This window comes from Carassius gibelio, chromosome B3 (genome assembly GCF_023724105.1).
Source record: "Carassius gibelio isolate Cgi1373 ecotype wild population from Czech Republic chromosome B3, carGib1.2-hapl.c, whole genome shotgun sequence".
NCBI lineage: Eukaryota > Metazoa > Chordata > Actinopteri > Cypriniformes > Cyprinidae > Carassius > Carassius gibelio.
In genome coordinates, this window is record NC_068398.1 from 51,041,978 (window position 1) to 51,066,070 (window position 24,093).

The window sequence follows — 24,093 nt, forward strand, 5'->3', positions numbered from 1 at the left end:
ACTCAGAAACCATGCGATAATCCGAACCATGAGTTTTTGTGGTCGGTTATAGATAGATAGATAGTATCCAACACGAAGCAGAGAACCACAAGGCTGTAGTCTGGGGAAAAATAGGCAAGGCAGTTTTAGTATTCAATAGTACTTACTTTCCTCTGACAGAGGAAAGTTTGATGTCTTAAATTTTGTTGTTGAGGCCTTTTGGAAAATACTGGAGTTAGCAGGCTCCAATCTCTCCCTGTCCTCATCTGCACTCATGGACCTTACTCTCTTGCTGGGCTTATGTGGGTGTCTACTCAGATGCTGGCTGTGGTTTCTCTGTAAACCCCTTTTTCTCTTCCTGTCAATTATGAGGGGAACATCAATAGATCGACAAAAAATGTAAATAGGTTGTGGCTATACTACACACATGGCCAAAATAGGCACTGCTTATGTTAAAATTAGATACTTCAACCAATGCTCCCATGCTTATGTTCATGCTCGATTTGATGCCTATTTAAAGGGTTAGTTCATCCAAAAATGAAAATTATTTCACCCTCATGTCGTTCCAAACCTGTGAGACCTCCATTCATCTTCGGAACACAGTTTAAGATATTTTAGATTTAGTCCGAGAGCTTTCTGTCCCTCCACTTAAAAATGTATGGTATACGATCTTCTGTGATGTTACAGCCTTATTCCAAAACAAATTAAATTATTTTCCTCAAAATTCTACAAACAATAACTCAAATTACAGAGTGAAAGAAGTTAGTTTGAAATCTTTGCTAAATTTATATAAAACAAATTAAAATCACATGTACATTAAGTATTCACAGCCTTCGCCATTTAACTCAAAATTGAGCTCAAGTGCATACCTGCCAACCTTGAAGAAATTTTATGAGTACTACAACCCCCCCCCCCCATGCACGCGAGAACCTAACAGCCCACCGCTTATTGATGTTTCACCTGTGAGAAACCTATGAGACACCTAACACTATAATACATATTATACACATAATATCCTTTCACCAATTAAGATTTATTAGTTACTCCATAACATATACAAGTAGACCATAAATGTTATACAATTATTGCAATACTGCAATTACTGCCCATGGAAACTTCTTCCACTGGAAAATCTTGTCAGAGATAAAAGTTATCTGAGGACATTCTTTCTAAATAAATAAATCAAAACATTAAATAAATGTGCAAAACCAGCAGTTATCAATATCAAAATCAGTTTGCTAAAAAACAAAAAAATATATTTTTATAATTTTCCATGCATAGTGTTTAAACTTATGCATTGTTTAACGTGTTAAAGGTTGCAGATTTGGCTTTTAAGTAGTGCATCAGTGAAAGTCTCTTTGTAACAAATGCTGCCTTTGGAGGCAATCATGACTTTTCTTTTCACCAGAGAACTAAACATCTCTGTGCTCATATTAATAGATTATTATTAATGTTGAAAAGAGCTGAGAGTATTATTTTTCAGGTTTTTTCGGGGGGATAAATTGAAAGGATAGCATTGTTTGTTACATTTGTTACAGTTACATTTATTTGTTACATTTATATTATTTACATCAAGCTTTTGAATGGTATAGTATTGTATATTGTTATTGAAACTTGTTTCCCTTGATTATACATTTAGTCAGTAATTACAGTTTGGAAAAAGTCTATCTAGTAAAATGTTTACACGTTATGTGAAAACTAGTACAACTGTCTAAATAAATAATAAGAGACTTACTCATGTTTATTATCTCTGCTGAATAAAGTGCTTCATTCTTTTTTTCTGAGGAAATCCAAATCTCAAATACTCAACCAAATCACATTTAGGGGTGAATTATATCTTATTCCTTTCATCGCGAAGCAAACAGTAAAATAAAAAAAAAACTTTATTTAACATTAGAACCTGAATAGAGCGTTCAGCACGGGGACGTGGTCGAATTAGAAGATAATTAAGGGAGACGTGAAAAACGGACATCGCATTGTTTTCATATGGATTACTTTATCACAGAATATTTGTAATAGTGTTTATTTTAAAAGTAGACATGTCAGGATTTCTATAGATATATCTCTCATGTCTCTTCGTTGAGTATTCATGGAGTTACATTTCATTTTAATGACACGTTTGTAAATGAAGATCAGCGCAGACAAAGGCTGCAGACAGCACACATTGTTTGTTATCTTTATTTTATAAGTGCACAAAGTTTTGTTGTTAATATGTCTGTATACAAATAAAAGTAGACCCTTTACAGATTCGATTGATGTATTGCTCTTATCTGTACGATCAAAACGGAAAGTGTAATTTAAGTTCTTTTCGGGGTTATCAGGAGAAAATGACTCCTAACGCGTATCCGTGTTAACCGACTCCAGAGGGCTGAACAGAACACTTCAAAACGAAAGAAAACAGACTGCTCTCTGCTTACGTAACGTTAATCCATATGAACTGTGCATTTCTCTGGAGTTGTTCACTACTGCGAAGATCGCGAGACCGCATCGTCAACTTTATCTTTGTTGTCGACACGTCATTGATACAAAAAACACTTGTTTATTAATAATTATATTCATTAAATATTCATAATCATTACTTTTGCCGGTTCTTTGTGACAGCTTTTAGGTGCGTTATTGGCAGCGCCACCCTTACATGTTAGCCTACATGAACCCGTGAACTGAACTGAGCTCGTCACAGCTGGACTGCTTGTTATGATGTCAAGGTCATTTTTAATGTTCATTAATTCAATTAGGCTAAACATAGCTTAACTGTTACCTTTATCTTACGTTAATCAGCACCTGGCCTGTCTAAAACCTTCTAGATTTCAAGCCATTCCACCAATTTTCTAACTGCCAACTAAGCTTGTGGATAGGAGGGGCAGGTGGGCGGTGGGTTAACATGCACCACTCTGATTGGCCGAAAGCTTTTCACTCCACTTACACGCTGTGGATCAGAGGCAGAATCAGTGTCATAGATTGCATAGAAACTGAAATTGGCGAAATGCGAGAAGCAAGAAAATGCGTACTTAGAGAGCAGCAAATCGTACAAGCGTACTTATGGGTCAAAATGCGTGCAGAGTATGAAAAATGCGTACATGTTGGCAGGTCTGCAAGTGTATCCTGTTTCCACTGATCATATTTGAGATGTTTCTATAACTTCAAAAGGGTAAATTCAGTTAATTGGACATGATTTGGAAAGGCACACACCTGTCTATATAACTTTATATCGAAATTTTATCAAATTATATTGCGCTAATTATTGTTATCAAATTATCGCCCAGCCCTAGTACAAAGTGACGCATCTATAGCTAAAGTGTGAAAGTGCTTAGCACATAACTTGGACAATACCATTATAAACACAGATATCTACTGGTGTAATACGAGTCACATGGCTTAACTCATTGTTTTCAAAAGCCTCCGTTTTCAAAGTCCACACTACAATGCAACAACATCATTTTCAAATTTATCCACTTTGGAAACCAGGCACCACTCATCAATTGGCCAATACAATCCCTACAGTATAGGAGCCGCGTTTCCACCGCAGGAACTTTAACCAGGACTGGTACTCTGTGTGTTTCCACCGTAGGAACCAAATAAAGTTCCGGGTAAACAAAATGTCCCTCAGAAAGTCCCAAGCAAGCAGATGTCTCTGTTGTTAGTCAAGAAGATATTAGGCTCATTCTCCTATTAATGTATTAAATAATAATAACTTTTTAATTATTAGGCAGCCAATAATAATTTGGATATCAAACTGCCCAGCTATTTCACTTCAGCACCGCATTTCTCACACACACACACACACACACACACACCTTGCCAAAGCCCAGAGTTTAACCCGATTGAACATCCTTTTATAGATCTGAAAACGGCTGTGCCCCAACGCTTCACATCAAACCTGATGGAGCTTAAGAGGTCCTGCAAAGAAGAATGGGAGAAACTGCCCAAAAATAGGTGTGCCAAACTAAAAAAGACTTGAGGCTGTAATTGCTTCCAAAAAAGTACTGAGCAAAGGCTAAGAATACTTATGTAGATTTTTTTTTTTTTTTTTAATAAATTTGCAAAGATTTCAAACAAATTTCTTTCACGTTGTAGTTATGGGGTATTGTTAGTAGAATTTTGAGGAAAATAATGAATTTAATAAATTTTGGAATAAGGTTCTAACAACAAAAATGTGAAAAGTGAATCGCTGTGAATACTTTCCGGATGCACTGTATATATGCAGTACATACGCCACAGTTCAGCTGTTGACAAATGCTTGAGAAACAATCACCACATCTTTCCAAACCTTTCAGAGGCCTGTGGTAGTTACATTTGCTGGAAAATAGGTACAGAAAGCTCTCACTAGAAATATTTTCTGTTTTTTCGGAGATGAACAAGGGTCTTAAAGATGCAGAAGAACAATGTTTATTTTGTGGGTGAACTAACCATTTAGCATATACACATTACCTAACAAATCAATATTAGAATTGTCACTGCAGGCTGAAAAATTTAATGCAGGCTGTAAACTGTGTTCCTAGTCATAGGCTTACCTCTTACTGTCATTTTGGAATTCATCACGAGATGCAGACATGCTGCATGACGGACTGTCTGAGGAACTCAACTGTCTACCTGACAGGTATTCAGGTGGACTCCAGTTACAGCTTTGTGAGAGGGACTTGCTGGGGCTTCTGTCATATGAGAGAGATTTGCTGTGGCTTCTCCTGCGATGCGTTGAGAGAGACTTACTGGGGCTTCTTCTGGCATATGAGAGAGATTTGCTGTGGCTTCTCCTGCGATGCGTTGAGAGAGACTTACTGGGGCTTCTTCTGGCATATGAGAGAGATTTGCTGTGGCTTCTCCTGCGATGCGTTGAGAGAGACTTACTGGGGCTTCTTCTGTCATATGAGAGAGATTTGCTGTGGCTTCTCCTGCGATGCGTTGAGAGAGACTTACTGGGGCTTCTTCTGGCATATGAGAGAGATTTGCTGTGGCTTCTCCTGCGATGCGTTGAGAGAGACTTACTGGGGCTTCTTCTGGCATATGAGAGAGATTTGCTGTGGCTTTTACCGTCATGTGTTGAGAGAGACTTTTTGGGGCTTCTTTTCTTAATGAGTGATGGGGAAGGGCTGGGGATTCTCGTGCCATGTGATGAGAGTGACCGGCTGGGGCTTCGCTGCTTGCTGTGTGAGGAGGACCGACTGGGGCTTCTCCTGCCGCGTGAGAGTGACTTCTTACTGGGGCTTCCTCTGCCATGAGAGAGAGTCTTGCTGGGGCTTCTTCTGCCGCGTGAGAGTGACTTCTTACTGGGGCTCCCTCTCCCATGTGAGAGTGTCTTGCTGGGGCTTCTTCTGCCATGTAAGAGTGACTTTTTACTGGGGCTTCCTTTGCCATGAGAGAGAGTCTTGCTGGGGCTGTATATGAATGGTCCAGAAGGACTGCTTTGGGTAGGATGGATGGCAACAGTACCCCCTTTTTCTGCTTATTAAAAAGATGATATGACAATGAGGAACAAATACTACAAACTATGTCCTGAGCAGATCTTTCAAAAGAAAGAAAAACTTTCTTTTTTACTTATAGGCAAACTAAACATTTAGGACATATATGCTATTATAAGCCTAATGCTGCAGTCGCACTAGACTTTGAGCATGCAAAATTTGTTCGGACACTTTCATTGGCCCTGTACACAGTTTCAGGAGTGAATCTCCTGAATTATATTTACATGTATGATTTCTTTGCTGCACATAAAGAACATATCTGATACTATAGCTGAAACTAATCGATTTAATCAATTAAAATCAATTATTAAAATAGTTGTCAACTAATTTAGTCATCGATTAGTTGCTTAATAACTTGCCGTAAGCGGCTCATTTTGTGCATATTTTAAATCTGCGGTGACCAAAGTGTGGCAGTAATGAGCCACCGGAGGTTTTATTCAGCCAGTACAGCATGAGAAGTAGCAAATAGCCAATAGCTGGCCTCGTTTTATGTCACGTGCTTCCCGAACTGCGTCTGCAGCATTCAGCGAGATGGTAGAGGCAGACGGCAGTAGAGTAAGCTCGAGAAAGAAATTGAAAAAAGCGGAAGATAAAACTAATCGAACGAAGTCATCCAAAGTGTGGGAGTACTTTACTTTGAGCCTTTAAAACAGAAGAGTAACCTGTAAACTCTGCATCACTGAACTGTTTAAGACTTGTTTTTGTGCAGATTCTCCAGTATAATGTTTTTTTGCAAATGTTTAGTCATAAAAGCTGATAACATTGATTTTTAACAATTAACATTTAAAGCTTTACAAACATGTTCTGTGATCAGTTTGTCGTTTACCAGTTCATAATTCTTGCAGTCTTGCAGCCTTATTATGACTGAATGAGAGAGGTAAATGTTTAAAGAACCACACAGATGGGAACTCAAAAATTACCTGTATTACAGTGTATGATGTAACTGTCCATCAGTGTAAACAATGTGCAAAGTAATTAAACCAAAAAGTACACGATTTATAAAGTTATTGGCTTCTAAAGTAAGGAGTCGACTCTGAATCGCTGAAACGAGTCGTTATAGATTTCAAATCTTTTTCCCATCTCTATGTACGTCACTAGGAACACTTTGCACAATAATCTCTGCCTACCGTCAGTATGTCGCGCTAGCACCCTCTGGAGTCGATTAACGCGGATACGCGTTATGAGTCATTTTCCCCTGATAAACCCGAAAAGAACTTAAATTACACTTTCAATTTTAATCGTACAGATAAGATCAATACATCAATCAAATCTGTAAAGGGTTTTTTTGGATACAGACATAACTTTGTGCACTTATAAAATAAAGATAACAAACAAGGAGTGCTGTCTGCAGCCTTTGTCTGCGCTGATCGTCATGTACAAACACGTCATTAAAATGAAGTGTAACTCCGTGAATACTCAACGAAGAGACATGAGAGAGATATCTATAGAAAGCTTGACATGTTTACTTTAAAACTAAACAAGTGCTGCCGAAAACAGATATTCTGTGAAAGTAATCCATATGAAAACAACGTGATGTCCAATCTTTCACGTCTCCCTTCATTATATCTAATGTGACCACGCCCCCGCGCTGAACGCTCTATTCAGATTTAAACTGAAGCGCGGCTTGAATACACCCACACAGAAGAAAAAGCAGCGAGACTGTTCAAGTTTTTTATTTTACTGTTTTCTTCGCGAGTTGTGTGTGGAACAACCAATCAAACCTGACTCTGTTAGTTGACCAATCAGAACACAGTATGCTACCGAAAGGTGGGGTTTAAGGAAACTGAATCTTTTGAACAGCTTCGCGCGAACCGTTTGGGGATCTCTGAGAATTGAGGTAATTTTAAAATGATAGTTTGACAAAATGACAATGTTTTTTAACCTTAGATGGATTTAAACCTGTTGTACAGGACTTATAAACAGTGATAGGAAGCTTACAATTTTCATCTTACTGGCTCTTTATATGTATTTGAAATGCACTTTTTTTCTAAGTATTCACTGCTCTTTTTCACACAGCAGGTTATTTGTGTGTCCAATTTTTTTTTTTTTTCTGGACAACCTTCCGATAGATTTTACTTTAAAATGTGAGTTCCATTCGGGTTTCATGCCATTGGCACTTTATTCGAAGGATTGTTTACAATTTCACAGCATAAGCTATAAAGCTGTTTCCCAGGTATAAGCGGTGTTTACAGGGAAAAAAATAAATAAAATACTATGTATTTTTATTCGGTTTTATTCTTATTCTTCGTGAAAATATGTTCTGAAAGATTCCTTAAGCTTTGTTCGGAATGTTAAACTACTTTAGGAGCCCTAAGGACTGCCATGGTGAAAACATTATTTGAAATCTCCTTGTAAAATTTGCTAGAGTATATATGTGTCAGTGTTTTGATTGCAAAAGAGTTCGACAAAGGATTACTTACACATAAAACACAACTCCAGGTATATTTTTGATGAGGATAGGACAATGCAAAATGGTTCAAATCTCTAAAAAGTCTATATTGAATGATAAAGACCCGTTTTTAATGATTTACTTTGGGGAGAAATGGGCAAGACATATTAATCGAATTATTGTTAGTTGCAGCCCTATCTGATACACATTAAAAATGTCATGAACAACTAGTCTAGTTGGTTCTGCATGCACTGCATATAATTTTTGTTATTGAATTTAGAGTTATTCTGATAGTGGAATGCAGTTGTCATTCATGTATTTTACTAAACTAGGCAGTAAAATGTGATCTGACAACATTCATCTGCAGTGTGTAGGTGTCAATTGTGCAAATCCTCTTTTGGAACCTTCATTTTCAGAGGGTCCTGGCATATCCCAAAACCAAAATATACTCAATATTAAATCTCTTAGAACGGGGTACAAAAATAAATAAGTAAATAAAAAAACACTGACTATAAGCCAAAAAGTTGGTACAAATAAGGCAGGTAAATTTACAGTTACGGAACAATAAACATAACTACAAGAATTTAATTTAAACTAAGCAAGAAAGTTGTTTAACATACCCCAAAAAGAATTTACATTCTTCTTAACTTTTTCGGGCACATGGGGAAGAGGAGGAAAATCATCTGCAGGTTAAAAGAAAACAGCCATTATCAAAACGTATTAATGAACATCTTGAATGACAAGGTGAGTACATGATCTGTAAATTTTTGTTCTGGAAGTGAACCCCTCTTTTTAAGGGAAGTCATGGCCAAACCTTCTATATTGCATATGTGATTAAATTTTACTCTGGGTGACTAAATGATGACTATTGTTAGCCACTGGCTAATAAATTATTCAAGGCTATTATAAGATTAGCACAGATATATGTTTATTCACTGAACACTGACTGAGCGCTTCAGAGTTTCGCACTCCATCAAGCAATCTGTACTTTTTCAATTAATCTCAATGGACGTACAGCACACCTGTATTTGACGCTCTGTAAACTCTGTGTGAAGGCGCATGACTCGCCGTCGCTTTGCTGATAGTGCGGTTTCTCACCATGGACTGTATAAAAACATGGATGTAGTGTCCGTGACATCACCCGTAGACTCTTGAAGAGCGTTTTGAAGCTCAAAGTGTGCAGAGCGGGCCGTCGCCATTTTGGCAGAACGTCACCGCGCGACTCTCCCGGATTCACGGGTTCACGCCTACATATAATTAGCTGAGGTATGGTATGCGTATTTGGTGTGCTGTCAGGGGAAGGGCTCTGAGCTCGGGAGTACCCCCCTTTCCCCGTCTATTTAAAAAGTGAACTCGAAGTAAGGAGATGGGTTGGTGGAGGGATGCTGATAAACCATCAATGGATAGAGGTAAGTCAGCGATATTTAGACTATGGTATTGATTACTTGATTGTGGTCCACCTGTTGTTGATTAGGCTAAGTATCTGACGCGCTCCTCCCGAATCTTGTTAATAAAACATTTCACAAATTTACGCTTCCATATAATTAGCCGAGGTATGGTATGCGTATTTGGCGTGCTGTCCAGGCGAAGGTCTCCGAGCTCAGGAATGGCCCAAACTTAGATTACCCCCCAAGAAGAAAATGAACAAGAGGACAGCCTCCAGATTAAGAATGCCCCCCAAAATAGCATTGAGTACTGGCGGGGGCTGATTTTTATGGGAGTCTACGTACTCCGACTTGTCTTATTGGTTCTTTCTTCCTTGGGAGCGACTTGGAAGAGTAGGCCTTACCGGCTGCAGGTACTGGACTACGTGGTTGGGGGCACCCGGTCAGTAGGGCTCGAGCCGATGCTCAACGGGAGCTCACTGCGTTGGAATGGTTAGCCCTACCGGCCGATGAGTAGGAGCAGCGTGGTTGTATAACCCGAACGGGAGGGCCTGAGTTGCCTTGACCGGAATAGGTCACGGTGTCGGCGTACGGGCCCTACTGGCTGATAAGCCCCTGGCTGATAAGTAACATACATGGTTACCAAGTTTTAGTTCTAATAACTAAAGTTCTATCATTAAATAGTGCTTAACGTTTTGTGTGTGTTCACTGCTGTGTGTGTGCACTTTGGATGGGTTAAATGCAGAGCACAAATTCCGAGTATGGATCACCATAACTGGCTGTACGTCACATCACTTTCACTTAAAAAAAATAAACTGGTTACATACTTGTGTGCTGATAAGCTTGGGGTTCAGCAACAGCTGCTTCTTCACATTGTTTCACCTCACCATCAGGAAAGTCACCTGCAATATTAATAATTCAACATAGTTAAATACTTTTGAGCTGTTATGGTGTGTCTTACCCTGTCCTTAAATATATTAAAACAGCAACATAAATTAGATATTAATTCCAAACTTTCAATGTGCAGCATTTTTGTGATTTTATTTCCAGCTACTGTAAATGCTGTTGATCAACAAAAAACAAGCATAGAAAGGTAACTTAATTACATTATTTTCCAAAAATGTAAAAACAAATATAACTCTTTCCCTGCCATTGACAGTTTTATGGAAATCTGTTTTCGTTGTTATGAGGGGTGTTGTTCCAGCTTTTAACAAAAACAACCTACCCATTTCATAGTCAGGGTAGCACTTTTTTTTTGGCTGCCTCTTCTCAGAAATCTTCTCTTCCTCTGGGCAACTCAATTCAGCAGTGGTTGTAAAATCATAGTCGTCACAATCCTTTCGGTTATCTGTAAGCCATTATTATGCAGTTATAAAAAAATGAAAAACAAAAAAACAAGAGAAAAGCAATTTTATTCTGATCACAGGTGAGCAATTTGCAGAAATTAACTCTTCATGAAAATGATATTTTGGGAGGTAACAGTTTGGAGCGCATCACTGTTTTAGAGTCACAGATTCGGTGTATTAGGAATTAAATTAAGATTTTTCAGACTTCCTGATTAAATGCAACACGTTTTTAATTTCTCATTGTAATTGGTCTGATGCTATGTTTGGTGATTGGCTCAGATAATTGCTGCTTGCAGTTATATTTTTGATTGCAACTGTATACATACACTTTCATCAAAAACAACTCCATCATGCATGATGTTCATGGGTGCTTTTAGCCTATGCCACTGCACATTCACCAGGTATTGACACGCAAGATTACATACCCGACTGAAATTTTACTTTTAACAGAGGAAATGTCATCCATCCATCATCAGGTTGTTTGAAGGTTTTGATGGCTTTTTTTGCTCCATGATCAGGCCATAAAACACAGCCATTCTTCATCCAACAGGATGGTATAACGTCCTCCATTTCAGCATCACCTTCCCTCCAAACAGCTCTGGCCCACATTGTTCTTGTCTTCTACTGTACAAAATACAAACATAAAAACAATCTGGGGTAACTGCATAATTAATTAGAATAGGACACCGTTTCGCAGTATGTTTTAGGTGATCCTATTAAGTGGTCAAACAAGACACATTTGTTTCCAACAAATGAAGAGATCAGATGCAAAACCTTCTAAAATCCATATACAAGTTTCTTCTAAAATGAGAACATTTATGAAGTTCCTATGTTCAGTTGTTTCACTTTAATGGCAATGAAAATAACCTATTCAATAACATTAAAGTGAAATTACTGAACATAAACAGAAGCTTGGCTTAAAATTTTTTAGATGGCCTTTAGTGTGTGTTGAATCTGAACTCTTCAAATATAGATATTAATATGCAAATCCTGTTAGGGTGTACTCACACTAGGCCAGTGGTTCTCAAACCTCTCCATGAAGTACCCCAAGTTATGCACATTTCGGCCCAATCCCAATTCTATTTTATACCCTTTCCCGTTGTCCCTTGAAACAAAGTGCCAAGGGGTAGGGGTGAAAATATTCCCCTAAGAACTGGGACACCCCTACTATACCAAAACAAAATATATTGTGTTCAGCTGATTTTTTTTTTACCCAGTCATTTATTAATAACACATTTCAGAGCTGTAACAACAATACCATTATTTTTTTGCTTAAGGTTATCATAGTCAAAATCTCATACCAACCAATGCCTACACAAACACATCTCACATTCAAGAGCAAAGAATCACCACATTATATTTTCTAGCAATGAGAGAGAGCGACGCGCATACACACACCGTCCGTCTCTCTCGATTTCACTATATTTGATTAAAGTCTTTTGTGAGTTCTAATTATTGGGGGTGACTAGGCCCCTTCAGTGTCTATGGTGGTTATTGCCCTGATCAGACAGGAGCATATATTTTGTGGCACTATCATGCAGTCTGTGATATAACGTTAGCTAACTTTAGACATTTTTGGCAAATATTTCTTTGAATATCATGACCATAAATATTAACTCGCAATTGAATGTAACATAAATATTTTAATGAAAAGTAATTATTTGTTTTATGAATGCCAAAAATGCTTACATTTATGGGTCTTTTGTTCACTCAGGCAACCATGTTGCCACTGTAGCCGGTCCACGCTGAGATAATTCATACCCCTTAGTTTAAAGTGTGGTCCTGAAAAATCTTAGTCTGAAGGGCTATCTGGCCCTTCCCCTTACCCCTCCACTCGTGTTATTAATAGATGTGCAAAACTGATGTTTTAGAAAATCGTAATGTAAATTTGGATAGTGGCTCTTAAAGGGGAACTGCACATATAATGTAGTGGCATCACACATAAGCCCCTTTCAAACTGCGATTCCGGAAAATGTGTCCCGGCAATTGTTCCCAGGTCACTAGATTTAGCACTTTTGCACACTGCCAGTGATTACCCGGAATGTGTGTGTGTGAATGCACACATAACCTGTAAAGGTCCCATAAAGACACGTGACATCATGGTGTGATGTATAATATACGAGTCGAAAACGCTAGGCACTTTCACTGAAATTGGCGAACGACTTCAGCGCGGAAAGTGAAGAACTAACTGATCTCTGCTTCATTACAGTTTGCACATTTTATTTCCGCCGCACTATGACACACCCTTTACGGCATTAGTGCTGGCTTTTGTTCACATGGCGCTTGTTCCTGGACTGAACCCGGCAATGTTACTAGGTCCCCGACAATCTCGGAATAAATCCCAGGACGTATTTGGCAATGTTCCTGCAATTTTCCGGGTCCGACGTGCAGTGTGAAAGGGGCTATAGACTAAAATGTTTTCCATGGTTGCAGCCTAGCGTTGGGTAGCGATCCGGTGGTTGGGGACCCCTGCATTAAACACAAATATAGATTCAACTTTGAAAAATGTGTGAAAAAGAGGAAAAAATTACCATGTCTTTAACACAGATTTGGAAAGTTCTCAGGCAGCTCTTAGTGTCTTTCACTGCCATGGAGCATCGGTATAAGAACAAATCCATTCCCATAGGGAAGACAAACCACTTTCTTCCTCAGTTCCTTCTGCTCAATGAGCTTTCTTTTTCCTGGTCTTCTTTCATCCCTTAGACGGGCTATGTTTATAAACTTGGAATCACATGGACTGTCAAAGAAACTCTCTAAACTGTCAAGGTGGTACACATCACACACACACATCTTATCGGTTCTTTTTTCCTTGACAAAGGCAAAGCCTTCTCCAACCATAAAACAGGAGTCCTTCATTTTTGTAGACACAGATGTCCGGTGTGGTGCTGGTATAGTGTGAACTTTGGCATTATCCATCTCAGTGATTCTCTTGGAAAGCTGTGAAATAGGATTTGTTGCATTCCTGACACTCTTTTTTAGTTTGTGCAAATGGTTTTCAAATGGAAACGCACAGATCTCATTTAAAGACGTTCCAAAATTTCTAACGTCTTGTGCCAAGTGGATAAGAGAATGGACATTGTACGAAGGAAAGACAGGGCTGTACAGCTTAGTAGATGTTTTATAAAAGTGCATCAGCAGCTCTTCAGCATAGGCTGTATATGCCTTCCTCGTGTCATCATCAGCATCCAACAGTATGGACATGGCAACGGTCAGTGTTAGGAAGTGGTGGTAGAAGCTGTCAGGCAACACATCACGAAGAACAACTGGTCCAGTGTAGAGTAAGAACTGGCGGAATTCAGTTGCTTTCCATCTTTCTAGAGAGGCAAGAGACCGTGGCTGTCGGGCAAATTCCCTTGGGAGTTTTCCATTGAGAGACTCAAGCTTGGATGAAATTTCACCAATTTGCCTCTGTGAAATTTTGCACTCTCTGGGACCCTGTTTCAAGAAGACGAGTAAGCGTCTAACCACCCCTAGACAGACCAGATGCATGTAGTCCAAGACAAATGATTGTATGCATGACAAGCCTGCATCTGCAAGGGGTGAGAGTCCATTTTGGTGGAAAGGGTAGGACAAACTACTGAATTCCTCTTCTGTTCTCAACAAAATCTTCTCTTGTGGTTGGTAATTAAACACAACCCTGTGGTTCATGTATTGTCCTTCAATAGTGCATCGCTCACAACTGTTGTATGCATTGTGACCCTTTATGCACTTTAAAAAAGCTCTCGCTGGAGCATCACAGATGAAAGCGTTGACCTTAACATTCAAGGTTTCGCCTTGGAATGAAATTCCATTATGCTGAAGCCTAGAGAGCTCTTCAAGAAATTCCGACATGAAATCACTCACAGAATTTGGTTTTTCTTTGCCACAAAATACGGCTACAACAAATGGCTGAAACCTCTTCATACTACACAGAATAGGCCAAATCTGGACATTTGATGACTTGAACAATGGCAAACCATCAATGTTAAAATTGAGAGGTAGATGATTTTCTCTGGACATGATTTTCTCTGGGTACTGTGAACATATTTTCAAAAGCCCAGACTCAAGACCGAAATATAGATATTGACCACCACACAAATCCTGTGCATCTACATGGCGGGGCGTTCCCAAGAGTGTTCTGGCATCCTTAGGCAGCCGATGTCCGTGTTTCCTTAACACAGAAAGGAGCTCATCTACAGATGTCCTTGTTGTTCTGTTCCGAACTGCCCATTTTGCCAAATCACTACTTAATTCACTGATTTCATCTGAAGAGGAGCCTGTTTCAGTGTCATCACTTTCACTGTAAATATTGTACCACTGGTCATCCAGATCAAGATTTTCAAGATAACTGTCCGTTGTACTTCCTGCACAATCTTCTCTCAGAATGTTCTCAGAATTGATGGTTGCACAATCACCAGCCCGAGCAGAAACAGAAGAATCATCCTCTGAGTCACTACTTGACCGTGCCATTGCAAGCAATTCAGCATTTTGCCGCCTCCATTTTTTATGGTACGCCATCTATAAAAATAATAATAAAAAAGTATGAATTTCTTGAATTATTTGTATAAAATTTTTTTAGTGTTCCTGTAGCACAAGTGGTAGAGCATTTCGTAGCAAGCGCAAGGTTGGGGGTTCAAATCCCAGGGAACACATGCTAGGAGAAAAATGTTAGTCTGATTGCAATGTAAGTTGCTTTGGATAAAAGCGCCTGCTAAATGAATACATTTAATTACATTTTTTTTTTTATTTTATTTCAACTGTCATAACTGCACTGAACTGAACAGTTTTGTTTTTGCAACCATTTTTCATGTACTTTTTCTATGTACACAAAAGGCCTATTTCTCTCAAATATTGTTCACAAATCTGTTTTAGTGAGCACTTCTCCTTTGCCGAGATAATCCATCCACCTCACAGGTGTGGCATATCAGGATGCTGATTAGACCGCATGATTATTGCACAGGAGGGCCTTAGGCTGGCCACAATAAAAGGCCTCTCTAAAATGTGCAGTTTTACTGTATTGGGTGGGGGGGGGGGGGTTATGAAAAACAGTCCGTATCTGCTGTGACCACCATTTCCCTCACGCACTGCAACACATGTCCTTCACATAGAGTTGATTAGGTTGTTAATTGTGGCCTGCAGAATGTTTGTCCACTCCTCTTCAATGGCTGTGTGAAGTTGCTGGATATTGGCAGGAACTGGAAAACACTCTCGTATACGCTGATCCAGAGCATCCCAAACATGCTCAATGGGTGACATGTCCGTAGAGTATGTTGCCCATGCAAAAACTGGGATGTCTTCATCTTCCAGGAATTGTATCCACCTTTTTCCTCAACTAGGGATGTCAAATTTCGATTATTTCCATGATCGATCGTCGTTTAAATTAACGATCAATTAATCGATTAATCGTTAACCATAATGCTGCAAAATGCGTCTATTGCAGGCACGCAGTCAGCGGTATGACAGGATGTGCAAAAGCCACACACACACACAAAACGCTTTCTCACTTGAATTAAAGAGGTTTTAGTCTGAATAAAATGCTAGTAGCAGGATTATAAAATGAATAGATGTGATTAAGATCATTTGATAAAATGAAGAGAGCGCGCCATACTTTTGAGGTAATTTTAGTTTGTTGACTGTTTTCTATCCCGCACTGAGACCGCTGAACGCGCCTCTTTAAATGATTTTGTGGTGCTCGTTGTTGTATTTTAAAACACAATTGCAATGTTTTCAAATGACATTATGGTATTTAAAATAAAATTATCCCAAACAGAACTGTCGCGCGCGTGTGGCTGCGCAGTAAGTGAACTAACGTCGGCGCTGCTGCACCAATACACTGTTGCTCACATTAATTTGATCCTGCTGGATTCCGTCCTATAAAATGTCAGATTTTTAATTTTTGCATTCCGGTAGGCCTATTTGTTTTTAAAAATCCAGAATATAGTGACAGTGCATGTGTGCAGACGAGGACGAGCGAGCGCGGCTTTGGCTAGATTTATTTGGAGGTTATTGCTCATGTCTCATTCGACACAAATCCAAATGTTTCCATATTTGCAATGTATTTGAAGATTAAACTATTATTTATAATGTTAACTAGGCTTGTACGCATTCGCATGTAGACAGAAAAGATCATCCTCTTCATATGAGCAAAAACGTCCTTGGCATAACAGCAGAGTGAACCGGTATAAGGTCTATTTAAACTGACCAGTGTAACCTTTTAAATGTTTAGTTGACCATTTTATTTTGATAATGAACAGACTGCGATGTAAGTTTGAATCGCTAGAATATACGTGTGCAGCAGGCTCCAGCGCGATCGAAACAGCTGAGACATAAAAAAAAAAAAAACTTTTCCGCAAAAGTGTTTACTTTCATTTGTGCGCACACACAATAAAAACAGAAGATGTGTGCTCTTGTAAAATAAAGCAAACAAACAGAATGCGTTGCCATCCCTTTTTTTCCGTGAACTTATGGAGCGCCGCCACACTTCTGTTTTAAATCCGTTAGCAATTATTTATTTACAAATTATAAGCTCTGATTATGACAAGTGTGGTATAAAAGCTTTGTTTATTAGAGGAATAGTAGGAAAATGTTAGATCGCGACCATGCTCTGGATGCGTTCGAGCCCATAGCCTTCATTAACAGTACAAACCAGTGAGTTCTTAATTAAGATAACGGATTAAAATTAAAGCTGCAAGCAGCGATGAATGGGCCCTCGCACACGGGCTCAAATTAAAAAAAAAAAAATATCTAAAGTTAACCAAACAAATCAATAAACTGACCAAGTATTAAATATATAAAACAGGTTTTATATATATATATATATATATATATATATATATATATATATATATATATATATATATATATATATATATATATATATATATATAAAGTCAATCATTTACATAAAAGTTTTAGAGCATTTATCAAGCACAATTTTTCAAGTTTGTTGGAACATAAATGTAAACTTAAATATACATTTAAATAAAAGAAATAAAATTTTATAAATAAAAATCAATTAAACTGAAAAATATAAAAAATAATATATATACAAAATAAATAATAGTAGTGCTGCAAACACACTAGCATCCAGCAACATTTGTGTTTGGTATAAATCAGTGTTTCCCAACCGGGGGTACGTGTACCCCTAGGGGTACGTGAGCAGTCCCCAGGGGGTACGTGGGATGATTCTCAAAACATAATAATCATGTTATAATATGGAAACCATTCAGTTAAGTCACCCTGTCCTTCCCCCCCAACTGATTCTCAGCTGCTTGTCCGTGGCCGCGCGCGCGATGCCTGGCGGTAGTGTAACCATAGCAACAGGCAGAGAGTCTAGCTTTGAGTAAACAGAAACACTAGCTAGTTATGGATCAATGGCTAAAAAAACGCGCCGCTCCAAACAGCAGCAGTGCTAGCGGCAGCTCATGTGAACCAATGGAAAAAAGAAAGAAAGCTGATAAGTCAAAGTACCGTCAATTTCATGAACAATATGTTGTTTTCGGTTTTACGTCCACATCTACTGAACCACCTCAGCCGCTGTGTTTCCTCTGCGGGGATGTGCTCTCTAATAATAGCATGAAACCAGCCCATTTACAACGTCACCTAAATACCAAGCATCTTTCCTGTGTCGGTAAGACAGCAGAGTTTTTTCAACGAAAACTATCGGAATTTAAGGGAAGTCAAGAAAAACTAAAAAAAGCGACTGCAGTGTCAACCAAAGCATTGGAGGCTTCATATGCTGTGTCGCTACTTGTGGCTAAATCCAAAAAGCCATTTACTGTTGCTGAGGAGCTAATTTTGCCTGCTGCGGTAATTCTTGCAGAAACAATGATTGATAAGAAAGCAGCTGATGCACTGAAAACGGTACCATTGTCCAATAACACAGTGTGCCGGAGGATTGATGACATGGCCGTTGATATTGTCGATCAAGTAGTGGAAAAGTTAAAACTGTCTGGTTCATTCGCGCTGCAGTTGGACGAATCAACAGATGTTAGCGGAGAAGCCCAGCTTATTGCGTTTGTGCGATACAGAGACATTTCTGAAATTAACGAGCATATTCTATTCTGCAAGAAGCTAACGGGGAGCACTACCGGTAAAGATGTGTTTCACGTTATCGACAGCTTTTTCTCAGAGCACAATCTGGATTGGAAGTCCTGTATTCATGTGTGCACGAATGGTGCTGCATCAATGACTGGGAGGGTGAAAGGATTAATAGCGCAGATTAAGAAAGTAAACCCCGACGTTCAGTGGAATCACTGCATCATCCACAGAGAGGCACTGGCCAGTAAGAGAATGAGTCCCGAGTTACATGAAGTTTTGAATGACGCAGTGAAAGTGATAAACTTTGTCGAATCGCGGCCTCTGAATCACAGACTGTTTGAAAGGCTCTGTCATGACAGTGGCGCTGAACACCAACAGCTACTTCTTCACACCGACGTACGTTGGTTATCGAAAGGGAAAGCACTACAGAGGCTTTTGGAGCTGCGCAATGAAGTAAGCGCTTTTCTGGCAGAACACTCACATCCCCTTGTTGTTATGTTGGAGAACACAGACTGGGTAGCCCGCCTTGCATATCTCACTGATTTTTTTAGCAAACTGAACAACCTGAATATAACTTTGCAGGGTAAAGACACACACATCCTAAACATGTATGATAAAGTGTGTGGATTCATGAAGAAGATCAAACTGTGGGAGAGTAAATGTGAAGATGGGGACACAACTTGTTTCCAGCAGCTCAACAGCTACCTTTCTGCAGGTGATGTTGACAGAGCTCCTATAGTGCAACTAGTAAGCACACATTTATCCAGACTCAACAGTGAGTTCAACCACTACTTCCCTGATATTGAAAGCAAGTCTGCCAAACTTGACTGGGTCCGTAATCCTTTCATGACTGAAAGTACGGATAACAACATTCCAACCAGACTACAGGAAAATCTGCTGGATGTGTCCTCAGACCGTGGATTGAAGATGAGGTACTCAGAAACAAACCTGTCACAGTTCTGGTGTGATGTGGAGAAGGAATATCCTGATTTGGGGAAACATGCACTGAATGAACTCCTGCCATTTGGATCTACATATTTATGTGAAGTGACATTTTCATCCATGGCCGTAATCAAGTCCAAGCACAGGAACAGACTCAACTTGGAGAAAAGGCTGATAGCTGCTGTTGCCTCACTGCCCCCAAGACTGACCAAGCTTATGAGTGAGAGACAGGGTCAAGTTTCTCATTAATTGATGAGTCCTTTTGTGTCATACACAGGTCTAAACATATTTAGAGTAGGCTGCTACTATGTATATAAAATGTGATCTTTGTTTTTGTATAATTGTTCTGGACATGTGAAGATGAGTCATACAAATATTGAACGAAGACAAGTATGAGTTATTATAGGAAGTAAAAATATTATTATTTACAGGTAAATTAGATGTTACACTGTGCAAACCTAAAATTTACACCAAATCTAAAAATCACACCGATCACATGCGCTTGTGGGGGTACTTCAGGAAGGATAAAGTGTTTTGGGGGTACAGTCCCCTAAAAAGGTTGGGAACCACTGGTATAAATGACACAGAACATCTAAAGTGCATTCTAACTTCAAACTTACATCGCAGTCTGTTCATTATTAAGATTAAGTACAGTCAACCAAACATAAAAAAGGTTACACTGGACAGTTTAAATAGATCGTGAAATACCGGTCCACTCTGCTGTTATGCCAAGGACGTTTTTGCTCATGTGAAGAGGATGATCTTTTCCGTCTAGTTTACATTAGAAAAATTAAAAATATTATAGTTTAACATTCAGATACATTGCGAATATGGAAACATTTGGATATGTGCAGATCGAGACATGAGCAATAACCTCCAAATACATCTAGCCAAACCCGCGCGCGCTCGTCCTCGTCTGCACGCACGCATGCACTGTCACGATCTAATGCACTGTAAATGCCGGATTTTTTAAAACATAAAGGGCCTACCGGAATGCAAAAATTCAAAATCGAACATTTTGCAGAACAGGATCAAATAAATTACTGGTCATTAATACTCGCATAAAATGTTTAATGTGAAAAAAGCGGTTCACTGACTGCGCAGCACAGCCACATGCGCTGCAGTTACGTTTGGATAATTTTTAGGGGTGCTCCGATCACGATCGGCCGATCGTTAATGCGCATCTTGTCAGTAAAGCCGGTTCTCTAATCAGCGGTTAATTCCATCAGGTGTGTGATTTCACATAGAGCAGCTGTTACTACACAGAGCCGTTGTTAACGGAGAAGATGCGCCAAAAAACGCTGAAAATGAAGTGGATTCATACGCACTGTCTGCCATCTGTCCTGTACAGTGAAAACCAGGATTCATCCATGAAGAGAACACCTCTCCAAAGTGCCAGATGCCATCGAATGTGAGCATTTTCCCACTCAAGTCGGTACGATGACAAACTGCAGTCAGCTCAAGAACCCGATGAAGACAACGAGCATGCAGATGAGCATGACAGAAATTCTTTATATCACGCCTGTAAAATCCGCCAAAAAAAAGGTATGTGGCACCTGTCCTTCTTCACATTCAACATGGAAAAACAGCAACAGGCTTACTGACGATTTTTTAAAACTCCAATAGATTTATTTCACAAGACACTATTAAAATGTTTTTTTTTCAATATGCACTCTTGTTTTTGTTTTTATTTCGTGCTGTAAATATATAAACATGAAAATATAATTGATTCATTGATTCACATGCTGCTTGAAAGGAGGCGAATATCTCTCTACATGTATTTTAGGCGTTGCATTATAAAAAATAACAAAAAAGCTTATTGCGACTAAAAGTTACTTATTTCCAAGCATTTACACCATAATTAAAAGCTTGTGAATAGTCGAAAACTAAACAGAGTATAATTGTTATTTTAATCTATGGATGGAAAATGTTTATGGTTATCAACCAGTGGAATATTACATTTTATTCTTTCAATAAATAACAAATCATTTTAATGCAGCTAGCTAGTAATCACGACTTAATACGTGGGAAACAGGAAGTTTCTCACTCAGCAAAATGGAGTGCATCGTTTTGTTAACTTTGTGGTTTATTATTTTGAGTTGTTTGTAGTGTTGTTCCCGCGGCTGTGTTCCCAGCAGGTAATCAGCGCCAGACGCATTGGTGACTTAGGAAATCTTTCTTATCTTTGCTTTGTGAATACCTCTAAAGCCCATATACTAGTGACGTAAATTACGTCCTCACGTTGATTTTTTTACGATCCGCAAGTGACGTTGGTCAAAAGCAGAATGGGCCATTCAATCATATTGGTTTACAAAACTTCTCCCAGTTTTCATCAATCCGTGCAGTATTTTTCAAAGTAATCATACAGAACGAAGGTTTAGAATCTTTATATTTCATTATTGGCATGATTTTGTCAAACATATAAATACCATGGATGGTTATGTACAACTGTGCTTCTGGCTGCCTGGTAGGTCATTTGACCCGTTTCTGGCAAGCTGATTGGCCGAATCTTACAAACATTTCAGCCCATGTGTGCTGTATTATTCTACACAGAGTTGGTAAATTGAATTATTTTCACAATTACTGAAATGTCTTTTTTCCTTCCAAAAAAAATTAAAGCAGCAAAAACAACAAAATGTCTGTAGTACTTGTAGGCTTACAAGTATATATTATATACAAGTGTATATTACTTTTTGAAATGTAATGTAAATATCATATTCTACTTAAAAATAAATAAATATAATACTATACTTTTGATATAATATGATATCAATTTTAAAAGGCTGATTATTTTGATTTCATATGGAAATATATGCGTGGATTGATGCTCTCGGTTTTATTAATTAGTGGTTAATTAGAAATAATACATTTTTTATATATACCTTTTACAAATCTTGTTGGGCTTAATCTTGTTTTAATTACCTACATGGTTGTTTGAATTATGCAAATAGACCAAGAAATGAGGAAGTTATGATATTTGAAGTGTTCAAGCGGAAGAGGTGACAGTTTTTCATTGTTTTACTGTTATAATTAGGTACAAAAATTACCCCTAATTTCAGAATTAAAAAATTCCATAACTTTCTTAATAATTATCCGATTTTAATCATTTAAAAAAAAAAAAAAAAAAACATTTTAAAAAGTATTTTTTATTATCTATCATATGGTTATGATTATATATTAATTTTCCAGTATTTTTTTTTTTTTGTCACATACCTACATAAATGTAAGTGGTCAGGAAGGAAGCACAGCATCTCCCACTTCAAAGTTGACTTATTTTGAAACTCTTGGAGGTATTTTAAATCGTAAAGCAACCAGAACTATGGATATGCTTAAACTAAACTCCTCTTTTCTATTGTGGTTATAGATGTATCCTCATTGTCTCTTCTCCCCATACATATAACGTTATACAGGGTGTGTTTGAGATCCCGAGACCTCGCAGACCACTTTTTTTTCTTGTTCTTTCCACTGACTAGTCTCGCTTCCAATCTCGCCATATGTACAATAACGACGAAGACTGTTAAGCAGAAAAAATAACTTACGTACACTTTTGTTTCCTAAATTTTGAATCCGTGTATACAAGTCAATATCTTCTCCCTGAATATCGTCGTAGCAACCGCAAAAGCACAAAACGACACTTAAGCATCACGAGGAGGCCTCAGTCGATAAACTGTAAAAGTTAGGCTTCCGCGACACAAGAGGGAAAGGTTTCATACTCGCGTTAACAAGCTAATTCAACAAACTGTGCAATAACAATTATCTAAGCACTGGCATAATGCGTTCAACTCGTTAACCTCGAGTATATTTGTGAAAATCAGACTTACCTTTTTGGTCGCGCTCTGTCCCTCTCTCTTGCTATCGGGTTATTCTCGCCTCCACTCTCGTGATATTACCTTGAATCGACAGAAATAATTAAACAGAAAAAAATAGCTTGTGTACTTTTGTTTTCTGAAATTGTAAGTTTGAATATACTAACGTTTCCCTCTAAATGACACTGAAGCGACACAGGTACGCCTCACAAGTCGACACAAAGACAAAACTGACAACAAGGTTTAATACATTTCCGGACCTTCGCCTTAACAACAATTACACACGAGTATAATAGTGAAATATAAAAGAAAATCGAGACCTATCGAGCAATACTAATGTAAACCGCTTTCTCACTCTCAAAGTCACTCAGAAAGACGATAACGGTTATATTTTCAAATTTAGAAAGACGCGCACAGTTTCATTGACCAGTTTCCTGAAGGACAGACAAATTAACCAATCATGATCAAGAGAATTAGGTTCAACAACCAATAGGAATTGTTTCAGCGTTGCAAAGCAGCCCAATGTATTAAGTTTTATGACGATAATATTTTAACGTGTGTGTGTGTGTGTGTGTGTGTTTCTTTTAGATTTTATTTTAGAAAAGGTTTCATGATCAAATATTGTAAATACCTAATAAAGTCATAATAATAATTATCTTAATTTAAAAGGCAGAAATTTTGTATGCTGTTATAGGCATACATCTTATTTTAAAAATGTGTTTTAAAGAAAAAAATCAACATTGAAATATCTACCTCATTTCAAGCATATTT

At 38.3% G+C, this 24,093-nt stretch overlaps 1 protein-coding gene across 1 annotated transcript; it reads right to left on the bottom strand.

Annotated features, from left to right (window-relative positions):
* Positions 1–4,486: 4,486 nt before the first annotated feature.
* Positions 4,487–23,730, bottom strand: LOC127953084 (serine/arginine repetitive matrix protein 5-like). The gene is made up of 6 exons (XM_052551977.1): positions 23,338–23,730; positions 10,981–11,179; positions 10,435–10,557; positions 10,037–10,111; positions 8,445–8,507; positions 4,487–5,415 (listed from the first exon to the last, which is right to left on the bottom strand). The coding sequence occupies exons 2-6, from the start codon at positions 11,162–11,164 to the stop codon at positions 4,487–4,489; spliced, it is 1,374 nt and encodes a 457-aa protein (XP_052407937.1). The 5' UTR covers positions 11,165–11,179; positions 23,338–23,730.
* Between the last annotated feature and the right edge of the window lie 363 nt (positions 23,731–24,093).

Excerpts from the sequence above, each read along its gene's own strand:
- LOC127953084 (XM_052551977.1), bottom strand. The coding sequence starts at position 11,164 with ATGTGGGCCAGAGCTGTTTGGAGGGAAGGTGATGCTGAAATGGAGGAC. Across the intron at positions 10,558-10,980 it reads AAAAGTAAAATTTCAGTCGG|ATAACCGAAAGGATTGTGAC; the intron begins GTATGTAATCTT and ends AATGGCTTACAG. Across the intron at positions 10,112-10,434 it reads CTACCCTGACTATGAAATGG|GTGACTTTCCTGATGGTGAG; the intron begins GTAGGTTGTTTT and ends TTAATATTGCAG.